This window comes from Melanaphis sacchari, unplaced genomic scaffold (genome assembly GCF_002803265.2).
Source record: "Melanaphis sacchari strain LSU unplaced genomic scaffold, SCAv2.0 Contig8_pilon_pilon, whole genome shotgun sequence".
Taxonomy (NCBI): Eukaryota; Metazoa; Arthropoda; class Insecta; order Hemiptera; family Aphididae; genus Melanaphis; species Melanaphis sacchari.
The window spans coordinates 2,854,677-2,872,762 of NW_020271635.1; the positions used below are offsets into that span (position 1 = coordinate 2,854,677).

General features: G+C 25.4%; 3 protein-coding genes across 3 annotated transcripts; 2 read left to right on the forward strand and 1 right to left on the reverse strand.

Moving 5' to 3' along the window:
* The first annotated feature begins 45 nt into the window (after positions 1-45).
* Positions 46-7,081, forward strand: LOC112602676 (WD repeat and HMG-box DNA-binding protein 1). Its single transcript, XM_025350880.1, has 16 exons — positions 46-312; positions 2,559-2,670; positions 2,778-2,929; positions 2,987-3,095; positions 3,188-3,433; positions 3,544-3,792; positions 4,001-4,264; positions 4,353-4,537; positions 4,610-4,857; positions 4,921-5,135; positions 5,195-5,329; positions 5,391-5,534; positions 5,620-5,846; positions 6,182-6,267; positions 6,662-6,813; positions 6,896-7,081. Exons 1-16 carry the CDS (start codon positions 230-232, stop codon positions 7,025-7,027), a joined length of 2,739 nt encoding a protein of 912 aa, XP_025206665.1. The 5' UTR covers positions 46-229; the 3' UTR covers positions 7,028-7,081.
* Positions 7,082-7,108: 27 nt separating this feature from the next.
* Positions 7,109-8,960, forward strand: LOC112602677. Its single transcript, XM_025350881.1, has 5 exons — positions 7,109-7,487; positions 7,570-7,732; positions 7,799-7,982; positions 8,488-8,644; positions 8,802-8,960. The coding sequence occupies exons 1-5, from the start codon at positions 7,392-7,394 to the stop codon at positions 8,958-8,960; spliced, it is 759 nt and encodes a 252-aa protein (XP_025206666.1). The 5' UTR covers positions 7,109-7,391.
* A 767-nt stretch (positions 8,961-9,727) lies between these two features.
* Positions 9,728-13,793, reverse strand: LOC112602733 (sorting nexin-29). The gene is made up of 13 exons (XM_025350975.1): positions 13,494-13,793; positions 13,168-13,374; positions 12,777-13,102; positions 12,601-12,696; positions 11,980-12,164; positions 11,859-11,920; positions 11,468-11,556; positions 11,163-11,307; positions 10,961-11,075; positions 10,685-10,897; positions 10,464-10,604; positions 9,993-10,132; positions 9,728-9,924 (listed from the first exon to the last, which is right to left on the reverse strand). The coding sequence occupies exons 2-13, from the start codon at positions 13,365-13,367 to the stop codon at positions 9,801-9,803; spliced, it is 1,836 nt and encodes a 611-aa protein (XP_025206760.1). The 5' UTR covers positions 13,368-13,374; positions 13,494-13,793; the 3' UTR covers positions 9,728-9,800.
* Positions 13,794-18,086: the final 4,293 nt, after the last annotated feature.

The following is an 18,086-nucleotide window of genomic DNA, read 5'->3' on the forward strand; positions in this document are numbered from 1 at the left end:
CCGCCAATTTGATTTTATCAATTTATTAACTGTTGTTATTTTTTCTTCATTCTTCAGTTTTTAACTCAAACAACTAATGTTAAAACGTCAAATTTCAGAAGACAATATGACATAAGTTAGTAGTTGCAAACAATTAATGAACTAAATAGGTAACAATTATTTTGCTTTAGTGTTTAAGTATTAAATTTAAAGTCTTTTTTCAACTGATAATGCAATAAGACTCAAAGCTATGTCGGAAACTAAAGAGTTGAATTTTCCACGATATGCCCATGTAGAAGGGCACACCGATGTATGTTACTCAGAAGATGGAAAGTAAGATTCACAAATTTGATAAATTTATAATTTTATTATGTCTTGCTTATATATCAATTTTAATACAGTACCTAATTAAATAAATGTATAAGAATCTATATGAAAATATAATACAATACATTAAGAGGCTGTTAATCATAGCTAAACTGCTCAAATTAGTCCAGTATAACTTATTAGTTATTGCTAAATTTACTTATGTTTCCACAGTATTGAATAAACTCTGCGTAGGAGCTTTGAAATATTTAAGTTTCTAAAGAAACAGTATTAACTAGGGTATTAAATATTAACTTTTGTTTATAGATGTATGCAGGCTTCAAAAGTAGGTAATGCTCATATATTTTTATCGACCCTCTATATTCAAGCTACCTATTAGACTTTTTGAACTTAATGTACTTTTAATAAACATATAAATCATATAATAGAAAAATACAAGATGCACATTATCACACATTATTTCCGAGAGAATATTTTTTAAATTTTTTTTTGACATAAACAATTTATACAAATAAGCTCAATAAATTTATATGATGAAAGTAGTATATAAAACGGAAGGTTATAGTTAAAGTTACTCATTTATGACTCTTGGGTAGTGATTATTTTTTAATATTTTTAGAGACGTTAGATATTAAAGTTTTATTACTGATCGCAGTACCTTCTTTTTACCCTGCAATTAGGATTTCCTGGGAGTGTAAAAATGGAAAAATCTTTCATGAGAGATTTAGGATGAGTGGAATCGTTTATGAAAGTGTATGTAGAAGATATGCGCTTCCTCTTCCACTGTTCGCACATGGAGTTCATAGTGTAGAGTTAAATTAAAGGCAGAGCAGAACGTTGGATAGTTTTCAAAGTGATATATTTTGGAACATTTCAATTTTTTAGTATTAAATTTTTTTGCTGCGCCTCATAGTTGAAATCAAGAATAATCTAAAATTGATTTTTGTAATTAATATATGGCAATTTGATTGACATATTGGGCACTTTGGCCCATTAAATATCAGGGCATATCTGGGTACGTCCTGTGTGCACTCCTATGTTTTTATTATAATTTATGTTTGATAGATAGAGAGAACAATATTGTAATGATATCTTAATAAAAAATATTTAAATAAGATAATTAGGTATATTTATTTAAAAATAACATTATATAAATAGTTGGGTTTCAAAATGCTTGACTTTAATTGAAATTTTTTACAATTATTTTCTAGTTAAGATCAAGTTGATAATGTATGAATCTAAATAACTAGTTTTTATTTTTCATCTTTTGTCTTGAATACACTTAACATTTTAAATCAGTTTCTGCTAATTTAAAGAAATTCACTACTCTTTTTATTTATGATTTATATGAATTAATATCTCAGATAAGCCCATATTCCTAGCTTTTTTTTATGAAAAAACTTAATTTAGAGATCTCTTTGGCTTAGAGTAATAGGTATTTAGTTTTTTTTTTTTTTTTGCATATGACGTTTATGTCCTGACTCCTGGATTAGGCCTGAAGGCCTAGTTCGGACACCTGTTTGGCAGAATTTATAGTTGGGCACCCGTAGGTTTCTGCCATGCCTGTTTGGGGGATAGCAGCCTCGCCACTTAGACAGTTGCTTGCCCAGAAAATGATGCCACTCGTAGCCGGGATAAGTTTCTAATAAAAATTAAAAAAAGAAAATGATTTATGTCAAATATTATAATTTAAATGATTTCAAAATGAAATAAATCAATATTTGTTTGTTATTGCTCCATCACTGAGTCATATAAAATGTATAAACCTGCCATCAGGCAGCATTAAGTCAGCAGTCTTTAATCTAAAATATAGATATTTTATGTATAGATTAAACTAGTGTACAATATATTTATACAAAAATGATGAAACTTCTTATTATGATTTTTTAAATTTTATTTTATTTTATTATAATCATGATGTTATGTTGGATTGTTGCTATATTTTAGATAAATGTAATTTCAAGAGCAACATTTCTATTGTATTATATATTATTAACTTATTTTTGTAGTGATGGTTACAATTATAATTGAAAATATTATTAAAAGTACATTTTTAGATTATATTTGCATAATTTAGGTCATTATTTAATGTTATTCAGGTCATTAACTTTAGAGTATTACATGACCAATATTTAAGATATACAAATTTTGTGTAAATTTCACAAATAAAAAATAAATAAATATCAACTTAACAATGGGTTTTTACTATCATAAAAACTAATTTGCATGTACAATTTATATTACTTTAACAGATATTTGATTACGTGTGGTCAAGATGGAGATATAAGAATATGGGATGGTATTGATGATGGTGATCCTACTGAAAAATGTGTTGGTAGTGAAGCATTTGCCGTACACCAATCAGTAATATAAATTAATTAAATAAAAACCTAAAAGAAATAATATTTAAAATTTTCTCTTTATTTTCAAATACTATTTTTAGTATAATACTAAATTCAAATCATTTTTAGGGAGATATGTTATATGTTGGTGATGATCATCACACACTTCAAGTTTACACATTTCCAAAAGCAGAGTTAATAGATACATTAACTCGATTTACTGCTTCAGTCTGTTGTTTAGATTCATCTAAAGATGGCAAACTAATTGCTGCTGGTGGATGGTAATATATTATATATTATATTAATCAAAAAAAATAATAATTTATTTTATATTTCAGTGATTCATCTATTCAAGTTGTGAATAAAGATACTAAAATTGTATTGAATTTTGATGGTCATAAAAGTCCAATTTTATCTATTAAATTTGATCCATTGTCTGATTTTTTGGTAAAAAAATAGAATAATTTCCAGCTATTTATATTTAAATTAAAGTATAATTGATACTTTATAATAATAACTCAAATATGTACTCTGTATAGGTGTCATCAAGTTGCGATGGAACTGTAAAAGTATGGAGTATAGAAAAAAAATCTGTTATAAAAGAATGGACTAATGTTATTCCAGTTAGCAATGCATTTCAGCATTCTAAGATTAAATGTACTCCAGCATGGGATCCTATAGATGGAAATTTATTAGCTATACCTTTTGGAAAAGAAATAAAATTTTTCCAAAGAGGTTTGTGGAGAGAACTTTACACAGTGCACGATTATCGATTATCTGAACAAGTAATGGAATTCAAGTACTTTTTATTTTATAATTATGAATGAACGAGCTTTGATAAAAAATTAACATCTGTAGTTTGATAATTCTTTGCTATAATTTCTTGTTATTTTAGGATATCACTGTCATGAGTTGGTCAAAATGTGGTAGATATATAGCTGCTGGGACAAACACTGGATTTATTTTCGTGTGGAACATATCATCTCAAGTAATTGTATTACATGCAAAGTGTAAAGAACGATATTCTATAAGAAGTTTAGTCTGGTGTCCTAAAAATGATGAATACACTTTAGCCTATTGTGATGATCATGGCCAATTAGGTTTGGTCGAAAACGCTAATTCAGATGATTTTGCTATAGATTCAGTAAGTTTAGATAATAATTAATCTAATTTTATTTAACTGCTAATAATATTTAATGGTGTAAATGTAATTGATCAATTGCATGTTTGTATTTTATGATTCACACAAATATTAGTACACTTATTATAAATAAGTGAATTATATTATAATGCAGTTAGTGGTAAACCTCCATTTAAAATTATTATTAATTATGACTTAATTCTTCTTTTAGACTAATGATGATCAAAACATATTAATGACAGATGAAGAGTCTGGCGATAATGTTATATCATTAGAGCAAATAAAATATGAAGCTGAAGTTGAACTTAGTAAACAAAGAGGTTTATCTTTAAATAATGTCGATGGCTTAGAAATTGATGACGATAACAGCAATTTGTCTTCTAAATATATTCCTCCTACTGCTAGTTTTACTGTCGATATACAAAGTCCATTTCAACCTTGTTCAACACCTGTTCATCTACAAAGGCGCTTTATGGTAATCATTAATAATACCTAACTTATTACAAATATAAAGTTATTAGTTAATTTTATTTATTTGCTTATTAATAATTTGTAAATTCAAGGTTTTTAATGATGTTGGATATGCACGACAAACTAACACTGTTGATGAAAATGTAATTGATGTTGATTTTCATGATAACACTATCCATCATGCTTTTCGTATCAAAAATGTCTTAGGGCATACTATTGCTGCTCTGTGTCAAGAAGCATTAGTATTAGGTTGTGAATCTCAAGATACTACACCTAGGTATTTAATAAATATATATATTAAGTATTAAGTTTACATAAATATTTCATTTATTAATAACAATTTAAATAGCAAATTGGTTTGTGTACTATTGAATTCATGGGATGGTAAACGTGAATGGACTGTTGATTTACCCAATGAAGATGATATATGTGGTTTAGCAGTTACTGCTGATTGGATTGCAGTAGCTTCAGTATCACGTCTAATAAGATTATTTACTCTTGGTGGTGGTCAAAGGGAGATCATATCTATACCTGGGCCTATAGTAGCTATTAATGGATGTAGAGACCGTTTAGTTGTTGTGCATCATTGTGGTGCCCGTATGTATTAATATAGTACAGTAAAGTATAAGTATAAAATTATTTTTTTTATTTTTTTTTTAGCTATACCCGGTGAACAAAATTTACGATACTGTGTGTACAAAATTGATAATCGCGTTGAAGCCATTTGTTCTGGATATGTTCCATTGTTCCCAAAATCAACTCTTAGATGGGTTGGTTTTTCTGATTATGGATCTTTGAGTATTCTAGATTCTGCCGGAACCCTGCGAATGTTAATTAAATCTTATTGGAGTCCCTTATGTTGTGTAGATAATACGGTAATATTTAATTAACCATAATAACAATAATATTTTTTTAATAACAAAAAAATCTTTAGTGGAATGACACTACAAACCATTATTTTGTTATTGGAGTCAATGAAGCACGTCAAGATATAAGATGTATTCTTTGTAAAGGTTCTTATTATCCTTCAACAACACCTCATCCTTTTTTGAATGAAATACCATGGCAGGTTATTATATTCATTATTTGAATATTTAATGCAAATATTAAATATTTTATTGTTGTTTTAGATTCCATTATGTGATCTTAATCAAGAAAAAGGTGAATTAGAAGAAAAATTTTGGAGATCCAATATAGCTTTATCAATTTTACCCGAAGAAGATGGATTACAATATGATAAAGAATTAAAAACAACATTCTTAAAACTGTTTGCTGTATGTATTAAATTAATTTACTCTTTGTTGAAACATTTAAATTGATAAAATTTAATTTAAATTCAACTCTTATCAATTTATTTAGATGGCATGTAAGAGTGGTCATGATATGAGAGCATTAGAGCTTTGTAAACTTATAAGATCGGAGCAATATTTAAATTTAGCCCTAAAGTATACTATGCGAGTTGGGAACAGTAGTTTAGCAACAAAAATTACAACAATCATAGAAAATGAAACAAATATAGATGACGAACCAAAACTAAAACCAGTAACATATTCAGAATTATTTGATGGTCCATCAACTTCATATAAGTAAGTTGTACAATTTTATCATTATTTTATGGTAAATTTTTTGATGTTTTATTATTTTTATGATTTAAGTTCAATTTTTAAAATGTTAAACAAATAAATTAAATGCTATTAACAAACAGTGAAACTGATTTTTTATCTTAATAATTGTTTATAAAAAATATTTAATTAATATATTGCTTGTTATAAAAAACCTACATTAAAAAAAAAACAAAAGAAAATTCCTCAATACAAGCTCTTTCAAACTTTTATGTAAACATGATAAATTACATAAAGTTAATAGTTATATTACTTTTTTAACATAATTGTAATAAAATAATGAATTTTAAATTTTTTAGCAAGAGTACAAACTGTATTTCACAACAATCGCAAGATTTATTTTCAGAAAAATATAGTTCAAATGATAGTGAAGATATTAACAAAGGTAAGATTTAAATTTTATTAGTTATTAATAATGAGTTGCTATTAATTGTATACACACTTTTTCTTTAAATTATAATTCAATAATCAAGTAATTTAAATAGTACTGGTCTCATTTCACTTCATCTGTTCAAGCTATTGTAGTATTCAGATAAACAATTTTAAAACCATAATAAATAATTTTATTTTTAAAATTAATTCTAAACAAAGCTTTGTAAAAATGTTTTACAGAAGTTTTTATTTCCTCTTAAGGGTCATATTTAGATAACATCAATTTAGTTTAAATTTAAATATATAGAAAATAAATGAAAGTTATATATGTATATATATTTTTATATGTTATTAAAAAAAAAGATTGAACACAGCTATAATTAATTTAAAAAAAATTGTTTGTTAAGAATCATCAAGTATTTTGTCAGTTTTAAAAAAGAAACAAGAATCTGAACTGATGAATGAGTCCAACGACATAGATAGAGCTTTTAATCCATTTAAAAAAAAAAATGGCGAACAAGCTAATATTTCAATGGGTACTCTTTCTCCATTAGATCAAGTAAATTACTTTTTATTATACAAAATTTATTTTAACATAGTTTGAACATATTATTTATTTATTTAATTTTAAATGATTTTAGACAATTGAACCTTCAAGTGATAATAAAAGAAAATCTGATTTAGATGACAGCTATGAAAATATGAATTCAACAAACAAATCAAAAAAACCCAAAGGAGTTTCAAAGCTATCATCTTTTATTTTTAAAAAATAATTTTATACTTTAATAACTTCATAATTTTTAGTTTTTATAATTTTTACTTCTAAATATCTAATTGGTGTATATATCATTATGTCCTAAATAATTATAAGTCAAATTGTATTTTATTAATTTTATTTGTTATTCACAAATATAAAAAATAGAAATGTATGTGAATAATGAATTCTTAAATCACTATTCTATGGTACCTTGACCCCTTGTACATATTATTTTGTTACCTTAGGAATAAACTTTAGTGGTGGTAGAAAATAATCAATAATTCATATCAACCCTTCTTTAGTTTTTAAATGTACTATAAATGATATCTATTGCATTCTAAACTAGTAAACTTAATAATGTGTAGAACTATTAAAACAGTATGGAATTTAAAGTAACTAAATGCTTATCAAAATTTAAAGAAGAATTACCTCCAATCAATAGGCCAACTCGTTCAACTAGTAGTAAAATAATTAAGGTAAACACATTAATAAATGTATTTTGTAAAAAAAAAAAAAAATCATTTCTAATAGTATTTATACCTAAATATTTTATTTTAGAACCTTACAACTTCAATTGAACAAACAGAACTATTTAATAAAATTGATCCATTGATATTAGTTGCTCAGTATGAAAGAGATATCAATCGAATAAAAATGAATCACAAACAAATGTTAGAAGAACTTTATAAAGAATTAGAAATACTAAGATCTAAAAATCGAGGTACTCTGGAAATTACTCACAGTTAATATTTTTGATTGAATTTATTTTAAATGAATTATTTTTTAGACCTTTTAGATGAATTGATTATAATGAATGGTGGAAACTATTGTTGTAAGCATTTAAAAAATTTGAGTCACGAAATTTTAAAATCTAATTCAAATGATAATCAAAAACAATTAAGTGATATACTTAACAGTGCTAAAATTCATCAGATATCTATTGAAGACAGTAAAAATGATAATAATTACAAGTAAAATATCATTTTTTATTTCCTATTGTTTGCATGCTGTTATATATTTATTTTTATTAGTAATGCAGAACTTATTTATAAATTTAAAATCAAAGGGTTAAATACAAAATACAAAATTTTCTTTTATTCTTTGGTTTAGAATTTTAATGCTAGTAAAAATCTAAAATTATTACCTTAATTTTTATATATTAAACATTTACTTATTGATCCAACTATCACTCAATTCCTACTGGCTACTTTAAATGGTTCAAATGTACTATGTAATCATAGTATTTAGGACTATTGGTTTTTATCAATTTATAATCTTTAGTGGAGAATAAAAAACAATTCAAGATACTTACATATTTTCTAAAACATACTTAAATTATCAGTTTACTTTTTAAGAATTAAAATATATTTTAAATATAAAATTATGTGATAAGTTACTGATTGTATCCATGATTTTTTACTATAAATTCAAATGATTAACCAGTATTTTAAATTAATGATAAATACATTTTTGTAGCTATAAAAAAGAACTGCCTGATTTAATAGCTGTAGGGAATAAGTTCATAAGTAAAGAAAGTGAGAATAAATCAAATTTACTTTTGCAAGATCAATTAAATAAAAGCAATAAATTGATTGATGTACTTCGGCAAGAAAACATTCAACAAAAAGCAAAGGTAACTTAAGTTAATGTAAAATTATTTTATTCTGTAATAATATATAATTTATCCATATAGATACTTTTAAATATACTGTAATATGTATCTATATAGAACTATGTAAATATAAATTTTATGTTGGGTATATATAATTTCGTTCTTATTTTTTTAACAGCTAAATTCATTACATTCATTATTAGATAAAAGATTGAGCATTTCTGGTGTTGGATTGGATAATGGCTTAATCAGAACAAACTTGAATTCTAACAAAAGATTTTTATCTACATTGTCTCATCCTGCTATTTCTTACATGGATATTATTAGTTCAGAGTAAATATAATTATTATTTATTTATTACTTCAATATTAATATATTTTATATTATTATTATTTATTTATTACTTCAATAATAATATATTTTATAATATTATATAATATGCACTTTCTAAATGTTACTTGCTTATTTTGTCTCAAAACAGTTAATTTAAGTAGGAAGTATGGTTTTGTTTTATTAATTTTTAGGAAAAATATACAGTCTCGAAATGAATAATTTAATTACAATAATACTTTGTGTTTGCTTGCATTTAATGTATATCATGTACAAGTTATCTATTTGTATACTTTAATATGATTATTAGATATCATAAAATTAGTTGATTTAAAAAAAAATATTTTTGTTGATTATACTTTTAGAATAATATTTAATCATAACTATAATATAAGTACATCTATAATTTGTTACCTACCCAAATATTTTTTTAGTTATTAATTATAATAAGAGTTTATAGTACTATCACAGTACTATAGTAATGAATCATAGTTATAACTATTTCTTGTATTAATTATTATTAATTTGATCTTTATATTTAGCTATATCCTATATCTAATAGTATAACTAAGACTTGATTTTAATGCAATAATAATAAAATTAATAATTTATCCATATTTTTATTTGTAATTATGTTGAATATTAGTGAGGACATAAATTAAATATATTATATAAAAAGTAAACAGTTAAAAAATAAAACTTTTTTTTATTAGTTATAATATATAAGATTTATTAGATAAAATATTTTGTTATAAATCACAGACGTTTAACATTTTAATAAATATATTATAAAATTATTGCTATATAGGTAATATTATATAAATATAAATAATTTAAGAAATTTATGTCATAAGCCAGTATACTGATGATGAGAACTAGAACTATTTAAATCTACTACAGAATTTTGAGCCATCAAACAACTTAAATTTAACCATGATAATTTTCCAGTATAACTTTGGTTATATTGTTCACTATAAAAAAAAATGTGTTTATATTAATATGAAGATTATTTAAATAAGTAAAAGCTAGCTAAAGATACCTGAAAAATGGTACAAGATTAACCAAGTTATACTTGTTGGGAGAATTTGCCAATATTCGATTTATTGTTATCAAAAAATTCATTATCTGTCTGAGATAAACTTGTAACTTTTTACGCCGCTCTTCAACAAAGTTGGCACCCTTTAAAATATAAAACTTATTATTGAAGTATTTAGATTAAATCAAATGTTATAAAGGTCTTTTTGAGATATTAAACATATAGATAAACAATTTAAGTATATTATACGTCACTAAAATTATCGTTATCTGGGTACTCGAAACTAATGAAAATTTGTTGTATTGCAAGGAAAGGTTGTAAATAAAAAAATTAATATATAATTAATATTACATGGTCATGTTTGAAAAATAATAATTAAAAATATTGTGGGAGGGAGGAAGAGGGGGGGGGGTAAAATGTTATGCATACTAGAATTACAATTATTATTTGATATAGATTATTATGCATTTATACCTTATTTCCAATAGTTTTTTTAGGTGGCAATAAAATTGATGAAACTACATTATATTGTTTCTTTAGTTGTTTGTGAAATTCTGTAAACTGTGAATATCTCCTGTAAACATTCCATTCTTCATTTAGAATGCGTACATGGATCTATTAATAAAATAAACAAATTAGTACTACAATTTTAAACAAATGTCAACAAATTAAAACTTAGTTTTGCGTTCACACACCTGATATACATGATGCGGGTCATTAATTCGTCCAACTAAAAATGCAGATGGAACCCATAAGTGTATATTTGTGTGCGGTATTTCGTCTGAAGGCAAAGGTCCTCTCAACGATACCAATTCTGTTCTTAGTTTAGTAATACACTGATCTTTTACTATAAGTTGGTTATTTAATCGACCATTTAATTCAATTAATTCACTGTGCATTTCAGCAACCTAATTATTTAATAATTTTCAGAATTTATAAAATATTTATTAAGGAAAAAAAGAATTACAAACTTGAATTAATTTTTGTTGATATAACTTAGCTTCCTCACTTTCATTTTCATCTTGTTTCATTAACTGTACTGCACTAACATATTTCCTTAATTGATGTTTCAATAATTCATTTTCACTGTAAAAAAACAAAAATAAAATTAACGTATTAATGAGAAAAATATAATATGTTACAAAATTATATATATTTATATTTTATATTTACCGAGTTAAATCAGTGATTTTAGTTGTAAGTCCATTTATGACTTCCTGATATTGTTTTTCCAACATTAACAATTGATCTCTTGATTCGTCAAATTTATGTAAACTATTACTATCTTCATTTGAACACATAGATTTACTTTCATCATCTAAAAAGACATAAATTATTTTATAATATTTTTAAGTAAATAATATGTTGGAAAATATTCACTATTCCACCATAATAGTGCAATACAAACAAATTAAAACATTTATTATCAGTTTGAATTCATTAATGGATAAATATTAAAAATGTAAATAATCAAGTACCTGTGTCACAAGGAGGACTTAATGAAGACACCGGCACAAAAACTTCATAAGAGTCAGAATTTTCATTGATAGTACTTAATTTTTTCAGCCTTAAAAGTGTTAAACATTACAGGCTATTGTTTATAATATTATAGGATAACACAATTTATTCAACACACATCTTACAACAGTAAAAATCAGTCAAGTACATAGCTATGTCATCTATCTTGACATGTTAAAAATTAAACTCAACCCAATTTGGAAACTTCAAGGTAAATTATGGTTGTTAATACACCATGATTACATTAGCCAACCCAAATACAATGAAAAGCACACATGACAAACAACATAACTGTGAACTCGCTGAATAGTAAATACTAGTATAATTTAATTATCCTTACTAAAATATTACCTATTTTCTAGCTCCTTTTCAGTTGATGGCAAATCTTCAAACTCTCCAATAAAATAACCAGTCTAAAAATTAAGCCACAATCATCAACACAGTTTTTAAATATAGGTAATATAAATCTTACAATTGTATCATACGAATTTATTGATAAAGCTGCAGCTTCATCACCAACAGCTAATAAAACATCATTGTCCGATTTTACTTCTTCAGCTGTTTGAATATCATCTTCACTTTGATCAAAATGTATAACATTTGCTTTAATTTTTTTAATTTTTCCACTATTTTCCTTTTTTAATATTAAATTAGTATCTATAATGTAAAATATAATAGAAATTAAACAAAACTAATCAATAAAATATAATTTTTAACTTTTGCTGTTAACTGTAAAAAAATCAAATTTTATATTCAAACCATAACTATAATATTGCTTTTAAGATAAAGAAAACCAAATTTTGCTAAAAAAAAAAGTATTTTTTTCAATATTGATCTTCAAGATTTCAAGGAAAACATTAGAGCATATCAATACATATTAGTTCAAAATCATTCAAAAAGTTACATTTGTGAAGTACCATGATGGTACTTAACTGTATTGGATTTGAACCTTGTTATGAGTCAGTACATTACTACTACAAATAAAATTTTTCTTTTAAAAATAAACTTTGATTATATTTTCAGAATATAAGAAAAAAAATTATTAAAATAAATGGGATGGATAATAAATAAAATTTAAAAATAAAAATAATACCTCCATAAATAATTGGTTCATTAAATGTGAAATCTAAGACATCTTTATTGAATTCGATTTTATCTATTGTCAAAGCAAATACTATTGATGATAAACCTGAAAAAAAAAAACAATAATGTTTTAAACTATAAAATACACTACAATTTGATATAAAATGTACATGGTATGATACCAACCAGCAGCAGTGATGGGCAATATTGAATTTTTTTCTGTATTGCTCATAAAAGCCCATTTTTCATAGAATCGATTGATTAGATTTTCATTGTTAATACATAATTGCATATATTTTTCCAAGCACCGTTCATTAATGGATGCTCTTAACCAAGCTTTACCTCGACCATAATCGTTTTTAATGTTTGATAACATTTCAAATCGTTGTATTTCTGGTTCATTTAATATTTCTTTAACAAAACACCAAAATGGAATAAGACGATTTTGACTTTTGTCTCCATCTGAAAGACCAGTAACGATTTTTGTCACTTGCCGTTTCAACAATGAACTTCTAAAACCACGATACAATAAAGGTTTATGCAACCCAAGTGAAAGCAACATTTTCATGATTCTTACTTGTCTTCTGTATTGATTGATTTCAATCCATGACTCAATATAGCTTCAATGCACTGACACAAGTTAGAGACTTCCTGATCAGATTCAGTCGCTATTTCAGAAGAACTGCCAAACCGTTTTTGACATTGTTTCACAGAGTTTAAGAGATTCTTTTGTAATCTTTCACACTTGCCAGCCTCACTTGTACTCACGTGAGCCATTAAGACACTGTAATCAAATCAATAGCATGAAATACCATTTAGTACTCGCTAGTTATACAAAATTAGTTAAAGACCACAAATACTTATGAGCAACAAACAAGCAAATTGGAAAAGCAAAAGTCTTACGGAATATAACTAATTGAAGTCGATCATTCAAAAACTGGTTTCTTGATGAGTTTATCTGATGTTAGGTGATCCGTCTCATCAAGATATTTTCACCAACATGCAAATTGCTGAACTAAATATCATCATAAAATTTAATTTAAAATACAAAAGTACACAACATCTAGGTTAATTATTATTTAATATTCATTACGTTCTTTTCCTGAGGATAACTTAATTGCTAACTACACTATCTATATTTACAACTGATAAAAAATGAAAATGCAATTAGGTGTTATAATATGGTTTTTATGTCAACGGAGGACGGACCTACCAACCAATATGATTATCCAAAATACAGCCATGTATTTGAATTTGATAAATGATTACTCGAAACAGTCGAAACCTGGGTATGTAATTTTATCACAAAAAAATTCTATATTATAATATGTTACTAATTCCGGAAGTCTACTGAGTACTGATATAAAGTCAAGTTTTGACCGTGGAATAATGTTTTGTGGTTTGACGTATATAGATAAAAGTAGTACAGTAGGTACAGGTTGTCTCGATAAGCTATCATATTACGAGTTACAATAACCACGACTACAAAAAATAATGATGTATTATAACGTTATATCGTAAATAATAGTGACGACAATACAGTAATATATTACTTATATTACCTTACAAACTATAAAATAACATAACTTCGGATTGACAACACAATGTATTGATATCAATATAGGTTACTTTTATATAGGTACCTTGCTTAAAAATTTAATATAATAAGAACATGGGCGTCCCCAGACATTTTTCTAGTGGGGGGGCAAAATTAATTTAAAAAATGAATAAAGATTGTTTTATACATTTTATTTATAGAATATTATTATGTTTCGTCAGTATAACATTAAATTATTACAATTAGGAAAAAAATTTAAAATTCTAGTGGGGCAAGTGCCCCGTCTTGCCTCCCCCCTATAGGGACGCCCATGAATAAGAATAATAAGTTTCATATTTTAAAATTATTTATCAATTATAATAAAATAATACTAATAAAATTTAAAAAATAATTAATATTTTAACGATTATATATCAATATTCTACTCTTTATTTTTAATATGTTTTTAAATTTTAATAGCCTTTTGAAAAATTTTAATTGTTCGTTAGGTACTCTTTGAGCTGGTCGTTCGCGCGCCGACATGGATTATTTTTGCGTCTGCGTCCGCATCTGCGACACGGCATACGTGGTTATAATTTGTAACTTGCACACAAAGCGAATTACGAATGCGATTTCTTTACATTTTAAAATATTATTAACTTTCGAGGTGTTAATATCACCTTACCATATAACAGTGTGAATAGGTTCATAGTATGAATAGTCAATAGATAATACCTATCTTAAAGTTAATCACATATTACTTTGGAAACGTCATTACGTATAGTAAAATTCATAATATACGTATAAGTTTTTGGTTTCCTCGAATGTTTTTAAATTATAACAAAATGACTAACTACATCGTTATTTATTATAAAAAATATGTGATGTCGTCAGTAAAAATATTGTGGATGTATATTTTTTTAGATTCTTTTGTTCCATTATGAATTATTTATCAGGATTATTGTATTAAAATTTCAAACCTAAACTATACAAATTACTGTAGATTTTATAATTTTTTTACTATAAAATACATAAATAGTCTGGTAAATTTTCGTGATTTTGACAAATTTCGTAAAAATTAAATTTAAAAAAATTGTTTATACGTATTCATAATAGTCTTATAGCAAAATAATAACAACTTATTGTAGAATACTATGGTCTTATATTAAATTTTCAAGAAATATCATTTTTTTCATTTATTGAAAAAATTTAAAAATGTTTGTAAATAGCTTAAAAAAAAAATCAATATATTAGAAAACTATACCATGTGAATGAAATTCAAATATAAATATTTGTTGAAAATTTCAAGTATCTAAGGTTATTCATTTTTAAATTAGGTTAAACAAACAAAATTAATTTTGTAAAAAAAAATAAAAATAGTTTTATACAAAAATACCTATTTTTTCGATTTCTTTGAAAATTTGAAAATTTGTAGGAATTTTGATCTCTTTAAAGTACAAATTAGATTCAATTTGTTATCAAACGCCACACTTGAAGTTGAAAATCTAAACATTTTTTTTTCATTATAAAAATAATTTTTTTTCAGACACAAAAATAAATAAATATCATTATAAATTCAATATATTTATCGCTCTATTTTAATTTTAGTAAAGGCATAATTATTATTAAAATTTTCAACTCTACTTTTTAAGATAATATTATTAATACTTATAAACTTTTACTTTATGTTTTACAAAAAAAAAAATAAAATAAAAACTTTTTCTTGGTTTACGGGATTGTTGCATTTAAATATCGTCTCTGTTTTCGTTCATCGACTGAAATTAACTTTCAATCGGACAAGTGAACAAACATTTTTTTGCGGGTAGTATTCACAAATAAAGAAATTATTATGTAGTAAATGAACTAAATACGTATTATTAATTTTTCGATATGACTAAAGCTGAGATTTTAAGGTCCTAAAAATACTTAAAAAATGCATTTAAATTATATTTATTTTATAGCTTTAAATTGAAAAAAATTTTTTAATGATTAGTACTATTGTTTAGTTCTGTTGTAATTCTGTTTTCTTAGTCATCCATTCTAAAATAATAATTTAAAAAAAAAAATTGTTATCGACGATAAATATTATCGTGCTATATATTTTATATTTCGTATCGTCAGCAGTTTACCGAAAGTCTCTTGTTAATCGCAACAATATTCGTTAATTTTATAAAAAAATTGTGAAAAATCCTCTAAAAACTAAGAAAATTTACTAAAATTTTCAAAAACTTCAGCTAAGAATAATTATGTCAAAAAATGCAACAAAAAAATTTCTTTAAAATAATCAGTATCACCCAAAATACATTTTATACTTACGGACCAACGTTTCAAGACATCAAAAAAAAAGATTCCTTTGCATCAAAATCCTAGCCCTAGTTATGACGTTGCAGAGAATTTTTTAATGATTATTTAATGGATATCTACTTTCAAACAAAAAGCTAACTAAATTCAATGAATTAAAATAGTAAGCTTTATTAATTATCAAGTAGATATTTATGTCTTAGTCCTTGTAATAATTATAGATCTTACAAACATGGATAGGACACAACGGTATAATCAGCGGTAATAAAGTGATTTCAATTGAAATCAAGCCTATAACGGCCATAACCTTAACTATTATATTGTTTCTGAATCGTTTAGATACACAGCAGGACGTCAGGACACTCAGTGATAGGCGAATCATTTCATTAGATACCGAGTGTCCAAACGGACACTCAGTATACATATCTACAAAATGCCCTGTGACGTTATCATAAAAGTTTTCGATTTTGATTTTTCAACAAATATTCAACAGATAGACAATCATCTGTGGATGATTTTCCAAATACACGAAAAAACTATCATTAATCCGTTGATATAATAATCAGTTATAAAAAGGATCGTATCCAATTCGTCACAAAATAATAAGAACCGTGTGTCATACTCAATGAATACGAATTTCAATAATCGCATAAAAACCGCGCTGACTGAATAATATTCCGTGTCAGGAAATCGCCCGTCTACAACGTCTTCCACGTTCGTGCATGATATCGATCCATATAGTATATATTCATATAAATCTTCACAACGCACAACCACACAGCTAGCGGTTGCCATTTGTGAACACACACGCGTACATAACAATCCTGCAGTATTAAATGGGAGGGACGTCCGTGATTAACCGACCGTTTTTATTATCTCAATATTATTGTGGGTGTTCTACGCACTGAAACAAAAATATAATTATTGTATAATATTGCATGTGTACAGTGTACTGGCGTAGTGCGATGATATAATAGCATGTGTTACAAAGGTGCGCGGCGGAGACGAGAATTTCCGGACGTTTGTAATCACTCGTCGACAAAACCACCGCAACTCTATATTGACTATATTAACTGTATTTTGTGTTATTATTTTAATCGTCATAAATGCGTAACATGTCCTATAATACATACAACACATTATCATTATCATTGTCCGTCACGCCGACGTGTCACTCAATTGATCAGAAATCGAAACATCGCAAACACGTGTGTACGACGGTTATTAATTTCAACACTTATTTCTGTTCGATTTTATCAGTGTCTCGTCGATGTGTTATGGGTCTGTTTCGTAAGTACGCGCGTGCACGAAACGCACTTAATCATTTCGTTCGTGAATATAGCCATTTCAACAGGGTTTTTTTTTAAAAATAATTTCAATTAATATAATACGCCTATTCTTCTTTTGTGTATATATTTTTAATTACAACAAAAAGATATCATCTACTCCTAAATCAGTTAAAATGTATTGTTATCGATTGCAACATATTTTTTGTTGTTGTATTCATTAAAATTTATATTCACAAAATTATGAATTATTATCTATTGTATTTTTATACTCACTCATTTATTAATAATTTTTTGATTTAGTTTCAATTACTGCCTTTAATCTACAATGTTAGGTATTATATATGTATGAAATAAACCATGTGATAGATA